The sequence below is a fragment of the Humulus lupulus genome, chromosome 5, assembly GCF_963169125.1.
Source record: "Humulus lupulus chromosome 5, drHumLupu1.1, whole genome shotgun sequence".
Lineage (NCBI taxonomy): Eukaryota > Viridiplantae > Streptophyta > Magnoliopsida > Rosales > Cannabaceae > Humulus > Humulus lupulus.
The window spans coordinates 223,342,208-223,353,643 of record NC_084797.1 but is presented as its reverse complement, the minus strand read 5'-3'; the positions used below and the strand labels follow the sequence as shown (position 1 = coordinate 223,353,643).

The 11,436-nt window shown below is 38.5% G+C and overlaps 1 protein-coding gene across 1 annotated transcript; it reads right to left on the bottom strand.

Annotated features, from left to right (window-relative positions):
• Positions 1–8,205: 8,205 nt before the first annotated feature.
• On the bottom strand, positions 8,206–10,316 carry LOC133778239 (flavonoid 3'-monooxygenase CYP75B137-like). Its single transcript, XM_062218108.1, has 2 exons — positions 9,326–10,316; positions 8,206–9,015 (listed from the first exon to the last, which is right to left on the bottom strand). Exons 1-2 carry the CDS (start codon positions 10,259–10,261, stop codon positions 8,392–8,394), a joined length of 1,560 nt encoding a protein of 519 aa, XP_062074092.1. The 5' UTR covers positions 10,262–10,316; the 3' UTR covers positions 8,206–8,391.
• Positions 10,317–11,436: the final 1,120 nt, after the last annotated feature.

Sequence of the window (11,436 nt, the reverse complement as noted above, 5' to 3'; positions counted from 1 at the left end):
GTCTGTTTATTAAAGGAAGATCATAAAAGAAAGGTTTCAAGAAAACCAAAGTCCAAATCAAGAGTTCCCACAGACAATAAATGTTTCTACTGTAAGAAAGATGGACATTTCAAGGATGAGTGATATCTCTTGAAAAACAAATTGAATCGAGATAAGCAAAGGAATGGGGAAGCTGGTGTTGTGACACAGGGTTATGACTCTGCAGATGTACTTACTGTGTCAACAACAGATTCTGGTGATGACTGGATCTTGGACTCAGGATGCTCCTTCCACATGACACCAAACAAAGCCATGTTCAGTTCTCTTGAAGAGAAAACAGGGGGTACTGTACTGCTTGGAAACAACAAAGCATGCCAAATTCAAGGGATAGGGTCTGTTCAGATGAAAATGCATGATGGCATTATAAGATCTCTACAATAAGTCAGGTATGTTCCTGATCTTAAAAGAAATCTACTTTCAATTGGTATGTTTGATTCTAATGGTTTTTCTGTCAAGATTGATAATGGTACTATGAAGATTTCTAGAGGATCTCTAATTGCAATCAAGGGAAAACTAAGTAATGGACTGTACTACTTAGTTGGTAATGCAATTTCAGGTCAAGCCTCACCAGCAATCAATCAAGGTAGCAAGAATGATGTCAGACTATGGCATCTCAGACTTGGTCATGTAAGTGAGAGAGGGATGCAAGAATTAGACAAACAGGGTTTGTTCAAAGGTGTATTAAAGGGAAAACTGAGTTTCTGTGAAGAGTGTGTTTATGGCAAGTCGTGCAAGATAAAATTCACACCTGGTATACATTCAACCAAAGCTAAACTCGACTATATTCACTCTGATCTGTGGGGTCCTTCTAAGATACAAACTTTGGGTGGAGCCAGTTATTTTTTTAGCATTGTGGACGATTATACAAGGAAGGTATGGGTATTTCTGTTGAAGAACAAGGATCATGCTTTCAACACTTTCACTATATGGAAGAAGCTCATTGAAAATCAGACAGGGTGCAAGATAAAGAAGCTAAGAACTGATAATGGTTTGGAGTTTTGCTCAAATCAGTTCAAGGAATTTTGTAACACGAAGGGAATTGCTAGACACCTAACTGTTAAGGGTAACCCTCAGCAAAATGGACTTGCTGAGAGAATGAACAGAACTCTTATTGAAAGAGTAAGATGCATGCTACAAGGTGCTGGTCTTGGAAGATCATTTTGGGGAGAAGCTGTGAAAACAACCAGCTATCTTATCAACAGATGTCCATCTGTTGCACTGAACTTCAAAACTCCTCAAGAAATATGGACAGGGAAACCACCAAGTTTTGAGCATCTGAAAGTTTTTGGTTGCACTGCCTATGCTCATATCAGGCAAGACAAGCTGCAACCAAGGGCACTAAAGTGCATGTTTCTAGGGTACCGTGATGGAGTTAAAGGCTATAAACTTTGGTGCCTTGAACCAGGGCATAAGAAATGTCTCATAAGCAGGGATGTCGTGTTTAGAGAAGATGAAATGGTCATGAAGTCAAAGAAGGATGCTACAGCAAGTTCATCACAGTCACAAGGTGACAACTTGTAGTTTGAGGTGGATCAAGGCATCCAATCTGGCCAAATTACAGAAGTTCCACCAGATGATGCAACAGAAGTTGAAACTGACATACACACAGATGCAACTCAAGGTGGATTAAGTACTTACCAGTTGGCTCGTGATAGAGTAAGAAGAGACATTAGAGCACCTGACAAATATGGGTATGCAGAGTTTACAGCATATGCACTAGCTGTTGCAGAAGAAATTGAAAGTGATGAACCTACTAGCTATGAAGAAGCCATTACAGGGAAGAATGGAAAAGCTTGGTCAAAGGCTACAGATGAAGAAATGAATTCACTCAAGAAGAATAAGACCTGGACTGTTGTTCCGAGACCTGCAAACCAGAGGGTGATAGGCTGCAAATGGATTTTCAAGCAAAAGGATGGCATTCCAGGAATAGAAGGAACAAGATTCAAGGCTAGATTAGTTGCCAAGGGGTTCTCACAACAAGAAGGGGTAGATTTTAATGACATATTCTCACCTGTTGTCAAGCAAACATCAATCAGGCTTATTATGTCAAAGGCTGCTGCATTTGACCTTGAGGTGGAGCAAATGGATGTTAGAACTGCTTTTCTACATGGTGATTTGGAAGAGAAAATTTACATGCAACAACCAGAGGGATATGACAATGGAGATCCCAATCAGGTGTGTCTCTTGAACAAGTATTTATATGGCTTAAAGCAAGCACCTAGGCAATGGAATTTAAAGTTTGATGAGTTCATGAGGAAAACTGGTTTTATCAAGAGTAAACATGATCCATGTGTTTACTATCTTAATCAGATTTATCTCTTATTGTATGTTGATGACATACTCATAGTTGGCAAAGACAAATCTGCTATAAATCGGTTAAAGCAGCAACTCAGTAGTGAGTTTGAGATGAAGGACCTAGGTGCAGCCAAAAGAATTCTAGGCATTGAGATTATTAGAAACAGGCCACACACAATCACTCTGACTCAGGAAGGTTATCTCAAGAAAGTGATTGAAAAGTTTGGCATGAAGGATGCCAAACCTGTTTCTACACCTCTAGCACCTCATTTCAAGTTATCACAAGAACAATCTCCCAAAACAGAGGCAGAAATGGTGAAAATGGAGAAGGTTCCTTATGCTAGTTGTGTTGGCAGTCTCATGTATGAAATGGTCTGTACAAGACCAGATCTTGCTCACTATATGAGTGTAGTGAGCAGATTCATTGCTAATCCAGGAGATCATCATTGGTCTGCACTCAAGTGGATTCTGAGATATGTCAAAGGGACAATGAGTACAGGTCTGGTCTATGGAGGTGAATCAGATCAAAAGGAAGAAGAAGTGACTGGATTTGTAGACTCTGATTATGCTGCAAATTTAGACACAAGAAAGTCATTAACTGGTTATGTGTTTATAGCCTTAGGAGGTTGTGTAAGTTGGAAATCAAATTTGCAAAAGGTTGTAGCACTCTCATCCACTGAGGCAGAATACATGGCTGCAACTGAAGCCATTAAAGAAGCTTTATGGATCAAAGGTTTGACAAAAGAAATGGAATACAATTCAGACAACATCACAGTGCATTGTGACAATCAAAGTGCACTCCATTTGATGAAAAACCCCATGTTCCATGAGAGATCGAAGCATATAGATATAAAGTTGCACTTTATCAGAGATATTATAGCTGCCCAGAAAGTTGGTGTGAAGAAGATCAGTACACATGTCAACCCAGCTGACATGTTTACCAAACCAGTTACAAGAAAAAAGTTTAGGCTATGCCTAAGCTTACTGAAGATTGAAGGAAGATAGTTGCCTCTGTTCAGAGGCACTCTCACTGTTTGATGGAACGGCCATATTCTTTATTTTATTTATTTATTTTTAGCTCAGTTTTATAGTGTTGCCAAGTGACTAAATTAGGTGGAATTGTTAGAATTTAGCCACTTGGAATAGTCTGTTAACTTACTTAACTGTTTTTTGATAGTTAGGTAGTTAGCTAGTGTTTCCCAACCTCTTGGAGCCCATATATGTGTCTATATATAGGTTCTTTATTCTCAGTTTTAGGTGACGATCTAGAGAGAGAATTTTGAGAAGAAAAATAATGACTGCAGAGGGATGTACAGGGACTGTGTGTGTCTGATCACAGTACCCTCAAGTGAGGAAATTTTGTAAGTGCATGACACCATTTTGAGTTTGATCTTTGAGTATCATCTTCTGTAATTCTGAGCTACATTTTAAATAAAGATTGGTCACAAGGTGGTTCCTCCCAAGGATTAGATCACAAACAAGAACTTGTTTGTGATTGAACCTCGTTAAATCTGGTGTTCACTGTGTTTATTGCTACAGCATTGACTATTAGCATCTGTTTACATATTTGATTACTTTTCTGGTTTTACTAAATTGTCATTTTGTGTTATTCCGCATTATTACTTAAACTAACGTGTTCTTGAAGTGTGTTTATTCACAACATGTTGCCAAGGCCAAGGATCTGTACTCTGCTTCAGTACCTGATCTGGAGACAACTTGTTGTTTCTTTGAGACTAGCTGAATAAATTGCCACCAAGAAACACACAGTAGCCCAAAGTAGATTGACGATCATCAAGGCATCCTACCCAGTCAGCATCAGTGAAGCCTTGGAGATCAAGATGAGAGGAAGATTTGAAGCAAAGACCAAGTTCTTGAGTACCAACCAGATAACGAAGGACCCTTTTGCAGGCAGCCCAGTGAGTAGTGGTGGGAGCCCTTAGAAACTGACTTAAACGATTTATAGCAAAAGCTATATTAGGTCTGGTCATGGTAAGGTACTGAAGTGCCCCAATGATACTGCGGTACATCTTTGGATCAGCTAGAGGAGTGCCAGAGTTGAGTGTCAATTTTGAGTTGGAGCACATGGGAGTAGGTTGAGGCTTAGCATCTGAGAGATGGACCTTATGCAGCAAATATTTAATGTACTTTCTTTGACTGAGATATAAGCTAGATGAGTCTCGATAAACCTCAAAGCCTAAGAAGTATTGCACTGAACCAAGGACTTTAAGTGCAAACTGTAAGTGGAGATCAGTAATAAGCCTATGAATCTGAGTTTTATCTTCACCAGTGATGAGTATATCATCAACATAGACTAGTACAATCAACAACTTGGTATGTTTTCTGGTGAAGAACAAACTAGAGTATCAGCTTTAGAATTTGTAAAACCCCATTGGAGCAAAGAGTTTCTGAGTTTGTCAAACCAAGATCTAGGGGTCTGTTTGAGACCGTATATAGCTTTGTTAAGCTTGCAGACATGATGAGGAAACTCTTTACTGATGAAGCCCGAAGGTTGTTGCATAAACACAGTCTCTTCCAAATGACCATGCAAGAAAGCATTGTTGACATCTACTTGCTGAATGTCCCAACCATAAGTAATAGCAAGGGTAAAAATGACCCGTATGGTACAAGACTTAATAACTGGGTTGTATGTCTCAAAAAAAATCTAAACCTGGGGTTTGCTGAAAACCTTTGGCAACCAGTCTGGCCTTGTACCTATCCACACTCCCATCTTGATGATATTTGACGCGAAACACCCATTTTTTGCTGACAATAGCCATATCATGTGAGAATGGTACCAAAGTCCAAGTATTATTGTCAAGTAGTGCCTGAAATTCAATTTGCATAGCTTGTTTCCAAGTTGGATTAGCCAGAGCAAACTTTACATTTAATGGTTCTAAATCAATATTACTAGCATTAGTAAGAAAAGCTTTTGGTTTAAACACATTATTTTTAGATCTAGTAACCATGTGATGAGTGTTGCGGGTTTGAGGAGGAGGAGGAAGGGCAGTATGGACATCTGAAATGGGAACACAAGAATTGAAGTTAGGTAATATGGAAGACTCAGTAGACTGAATTGGAGTAGTGTGGGAAGTAGGTTGATGGGAAGGACTAGGAAGAGATGGGCTCGAAGAAGGAGCTAAAGGAGTTTGACTTGGAGAAAAGGAAGTGGGCATGGAAGAAGAGGGAACTCTGTACGAGTTAACATCAACAAAGGCAGAAGTGGGGGGTAGTACACTGGTTTGAGGGAGGGAAGAGAGTGGAATATGGAAATTTACTTTCATTAAACGTAACACTCCTAGCTATATAGTGTCTACCACTCGGGTGTAAGCATTTATATCCATGATGAGTAAGACTATAGCCTAGAAAGTGACATTTTGATGACCTGAAACTAACCTTATGAGGCTGGTAAGGTCTAAGAAGAGGAAAGCAGGAACATCTGAAAACTTTGAGAAGGTTATAGTCTGGTTTGAGGTGGAACAACTTTTCAAATGGAGAAACAAAGTTCAAAGTAGGAGTGGGAAGTCTATTAATCAAGTAAGCTCCAGAGAGATAAGCTTCCCACCAAAATTTTAGAGGCATGTCTACCTGAGCAAGGAGTGTTAAACCAAGATCAACAACATGCTTGTGTTTTCTTTCAACACGGCCTTGTTGTTGATGTGTATGAGGGCAAGAGTTTCTCCTGGTAATTCCTAGATCTTTGAACATATTATATAGTGGTTGATACTCTAGACCAAGATCTGTTTGAATCGACTTAATTTTTGACTGAAAGTTTCTGTCAACATAAGTAAGAAATTGTCTAAAAAGATGTTGGACTTCAGACTTAGCATGCATAGGAAAAATCCAAACAAACCGAGTAAAATCATCAACAAAACTAAGATAGTATTTGTAACCATCTGGAGATGGGTAAAAAGAAGGACCCCATACATCAGAATAAATCAACTCAAATGGTGCAAAAGTTTTATTACTTGAGCTTTTAAAGCTGAATTCATGAAGCTTGCCCATTTGACAAGCATTACAGAAGCCAACATTGGTGGTGCTTACATTTGGAGAGACAACTGATAGAACTTTGGCTAAGACAGACTTAGATAGGTGACCAAGGCGGCAGCGCCAAACAGAAGCTGTCTTAGACTTATTATGTACAGGATTACTTGAGGTTGTACAATTGAAAGCAGTAGGAAGACAAGATAAAGGTTTGGAGTTACAACTAGAAACAGAATTGGAATTTGGGGTGGAGACTTGAAGCTTGTACAGGCCATCACTAAGGGAACCCCGAAGAAGTACTTGCCTCGTGCTTTTGTCCTTTATAAGACAGTAAACCGAGTCAAATTCAAGTACAACATTATTATCTTTAGTGAATTGAGAAATGCTAAGTAAATTCTTGGTATTGTTAGGAACATGAAGGATGTCTTTTAAGACTAAAGAATGATTTGAAATGCTAGTAGAACCTATGTGAAGTATAGGCGTAGAGGTACCATTACCAACAATGACTTTAGCTTTGCCTTTGTAATCTGCTTTGGTGTTGAGATTTTGAGCATCAGTGGTCATGTGATGCGTAGCCCCACTGTCCAAGAACCATGATCCAGGGGAGTCATCAGCAAGAGGAGATTCAGTGATGTAAGCCTGAGGGGATTCAGATCCATGGGAAGTGGAGGAAGAATCAGAGGTACGTTGAGTACCATTGAAGGTGATATCAAACCGATGATAACACTTGTAAAATGTATGACCAGCAGGGCCAAAAAGTTGGCAAACAGGCCGGTTTCCTCGTCCTCCATGGCCACCAAAGTTGTATCTACCACCACGGTTTGGTGTATGACTACCACCACGTCCTGAACTTCTATAGGCACCACGAAAATTCATACTGGCAAGGTTTTCTTGAACATTTTCAAAGGCAGTGCTAGTTTGTTGAATGATTCGCATTTCTTGGTTGTGAAGGCTGAATCGAAGTTCTTCGAGAGTGAGATTCTCAGCTCGATTGGTGAGGTTAACAATCGTAGCTTCATACTCGGGTCCAAGACCTCCCAAGATGTAGAGACAAAGGCTGTCGTCAGAAATTGGTTCCCCTGCTTCAGCAAGAGCATCTGCATAGTGCTTCATTTTTAGAATGTAATCATCAATGGAGGTGGATTCTTTCTTGGTTGCTTGAAGAAGACCTTTGACTTGCAGAATTCGAGCCTTAGACTTCGTTGCAAAGAGTTGAGCAAGAAGATTCCAAATCTCAGCAGATGAACGACAGTGAATGATATGGCCAAGCATTGCCTCAGAAACAGAGTTCATTAACCAGTGCATTAGAAACTGGTCGAAGCGAAGCCATTGAAGATAAGCAGGGTTGGGAACATTACCTGCAAGAAATTGAGGTAGAGAGTGAATGGTGCCAAGAACATAGCCATCGAGATTATAAGCACATACAATTGCTAGCACAAGAATTTGTGCGATCTAACCGGAGATTCAGCGGAAGAAGATTGTTGTTGGGAAGATTAGCAGGATCGATTGCCGGAGCTGGAGCAATGATCGGAGCTGGCGGTGGTGGTGGAGGCGGCGGTGGTGCATTGTCGCGAGGATTAGGAGAAGTTGACTGCACGGATTGAGAACCTTCTTCAGCCATGGCAAGAAGAACTCTGATACCATGCAAAGGTTTGGAAAAACTAGAAAAAATGAAACCAAAAATGCAGAGAAGAGACTTGTGAAAAATGAAGAGCTCAACCACAGCACAATGAGACTCTTGATATATATATTGATAGTGTAAAGAATTTGTTACAAAGAAATGGTTACAAAAGCTGTTAAGACAGCTATGTTACAGAATTTTGTTATAAAGCAGATTTACACTAAAATGATTGCGTGTTGTCTAGCTCATCATATATAGTGTGTCTAGTAAGCATAAATAGACAGCCTTATCTAATTTAATTGATCTCTTATTCTTGTTATAAATTAACCACAGCCAGAAATTGAAAGAATACAAACGATCAGCAACCGATACTTCAAATTCACAGTATATAGAACTCAGTAGTGTTACAATTTCATATATTATAAGCCTTTGAAATAACTGAATATTTCAGTAGTCTACTCATATTGCGATTGATCCGATAGCCTTGGAGTAGGAATGGCAACTAGAGGTATCTTCTTCTTCAGCACAATCCCAAACTTCTCTGCAAGATCCATTTTCTCTCCAAGAGGCAATTCCCAATTAAAAGAATGCAAAAGTGTACCTAGTGAATACATAACCATCCTCTCAGCCATGGCTATCCCAGCGCATATTCTTCTACCAGACCCAAATGGGAAGTAGTTAAAGTCATGTCCACTGAAGTCCCATTTACTGTTGCTCAAGAATCTCTCTGGATCAAACTTGAGGGGATTTTCCCAGATGGAAGGGTCTCTCTGTGTGGCCCAAACGTTGACGAAAATCCGAGAGCCTTTCGGAATGGTGTAGCCTCCCACAGTGCAACTTTCACTCGGGCAATGAGGCACTAAGAGTGGTAGAACTGGGTGCAGCCTCAGAGTTTCTTTCATCACAGCTTGCAAGTAAGGTAGCTTGTGAATGTCAGACTCCTCTACTATTTTGTCTTTGCCAATTACAGCTTCTAACTCTTGCTGGGCTTTCTTTAAAATATCTGGCTGATTCATGATTTCAGCCATGGCAAACTCGACTGTATTAGAGGAAGTGTCACTCCCACCCACCACCATATCCTGTTCACAGACATTACGAACAACATCATGAAAACCGGTTAATGAAACCATAGCACTGTTTTTACATAAAAATAAATTCAAGAAAAATAAACAAACTTCATTTGTTTTACTCTCATTTTGTTTTTAATATCAGTTAATAAACAAAGGCAAAGTGATAACATGAATAATTTGCTCGAATACTTGTTACTAAATCTGTTCATTAAAGTCTTAAACATTTGAGTTTTGGTTCCTATGCTCCACCTTAAAGTGAAGCTAAAAGCTGAAAATCATAAAAACACAGCAACATATTAAAAATATAGAAAATATTTACCATAAGCAAGGCTTTGACATGGATCATCGTCAATGGAGTTTTAGAATCAACTTCTTCTTTCAATTCCAACAAATACTGCAAGAAATCTCTGCTCTTACCATTACTACTACTCCCTTTCAACCTCTGAGCAATCAATTTCTCGAACATCTTATCGAATCTAAGAGCCAGCTTAGTCATTTGTTTCCCAACACCTTGCAGGTCAAACCGAGCCAGACCCGGATAGAAGTCCGATAGATTAGGCTTACCCAGAAGGTCAGTCATCTCAGAAACAATCTGCCGAAACTCCGCCCCCAACCCAGCTCTCTCGTCTCCCTCCACAGCCCCACCCCAAAGCATATTCGTAATCACATTGAGAATGGTCAGAAACATCTGCTCCCCAACGTTGACGGGCGACCCAACCCGGCTGTGAAAGTACCCAACAGTTTTCCGAACCTCCCGGCGCCGGAGTTCATAGACGGAGTCCAAGGTGGTATTGCTAAGCATCTTGAGAACGCAGACTTTTCTAAGCATACGCCATTCTGGACCGTACGGAGTCCAAACGATGTCGTATCCACCATAGGTGGCTATACGGCCGGCGACTGGGACGTCTCGGTTAGCGAAAACGACGTCGTTGTCTTTCAAAACTTCGCGGGCAAGAGAAGGCAATGTAATGACTATACCGACCTTGTTCCCCAGCTGAAGCTTCAATATTGGGCCGTGAGTTTGGGCCAAATCTCGGAAGTACGTATGGAGCTCTGGATTCAGAGATAGAAGGTTGCCCAATAAGGGCAGCCCACGTGGGCCTGGCGGTAACGGCGGCGAGGCCCATTTAGCCCGTAATCTGAGATAAATGAGTAGGAGGACGGCGGCGGCAGAGAGAGTGAAGCACACGCGCGTCAAGTCATCGCTGTCTTTGATGTCTTTAAAGAAGTTGAGTACGGCGGTGGTGGGTGTCATACTGGTATGTCAAAAGAAGAGATTGAATTTTTTGTTTTTCTTTTTTAACTGTAGATTGTAGTGATGACAAAAGGTCATATATGTATGGTTGTCAAATTTGTTTTTTCCCCCGTGGGAATCTTTAGCCGCATCTGTTAATTGAAGCGGGAGCAAAATGATTTTTAATATTGTGTGAAAGTAAGTAAATGTCAATATTTTTAGTTTTGTAGTAAAAGTATTTTGATTTTTTTTCATTTTTTATAAATTGTTGAATGATATACTATATCACAAAATATATATACTGAGTTGAAAAATAATATACCATCAAAACTTACAAAATTATTACTCAAAAATATATATATTATGCTAATAAAATAATATACTACCATTAAAATCTATAAATTATGATACAAAATTATATACTACTATATATAATAAAATAGAAATTAAATTTCACAAAAAAAGAAATTATATACCATACCACAAAAAACATATACACTAATTGGAAAATAATATACCAACAACCTATAAAAAACTTAAAAAATCAATATAACTTTAAAATAAAAACTAATTAAACAAAACTAATATACATATACCACTATATTAAAGTCATACAATCCTAAATAAATAAATAAATTATAAAAAAAAAAGTAATTTAGGTAATCAACAATGTAAAATGATCATTTATCTATAATTTAAAAAATGAGAACATTAGTTTCTTGATGACTTTATTTTGGATCATTCCCTATAATGTCTTACCTACTTTATCAAAACTCTATTTTATTTTTCAATTTTATCATAAAAATTATAAATTACACTGTATTATCTAAATATTATATTTCTTAATATATTTTATTCATATAAATAAGAAAGTTGAAAGTATAAAATGAAAAAAAAAAAAAAAAAAAAAGTGAAACAGTAATAAACAATTTAGAGAAACTGTAGGGCTTCTCTATATTTAGCTATTTATGCAGTCATATTTAAGATATTTCTTTATATTTTAAAGTTTTAGCTTTTTACTTGTTGAGTGCACTGAACGTGTCAATAATTAAAAGAAACTTATCAAGAGATTCCCATACGGCATGGCAATTATTATTGCCGTCTAGTTAAATGATAATGAAAACGACAATGATAAATAATAAATAATAAATAAAACCACGTCCAATGATAAGATAGAGACCCAATTCCAATACATA

Excerpts from the sequence above, each read along its gene's own strand:
- LOC133778239 (XM_062218108.1), bottom strand. The coding sequence starts at position 10,261 with ATGACACCCACCACCGCCGTACTCAACTTCTTTAAAGACATCAAAGAC. Across the intron at positions 9,016-9,325 it reads ATGTCAAAGCCTTGCTTATG|GATATGGTGGTGGGTGGGAG; the intron begins GTAAATATTTTC and ends GTCTGTGAACAG.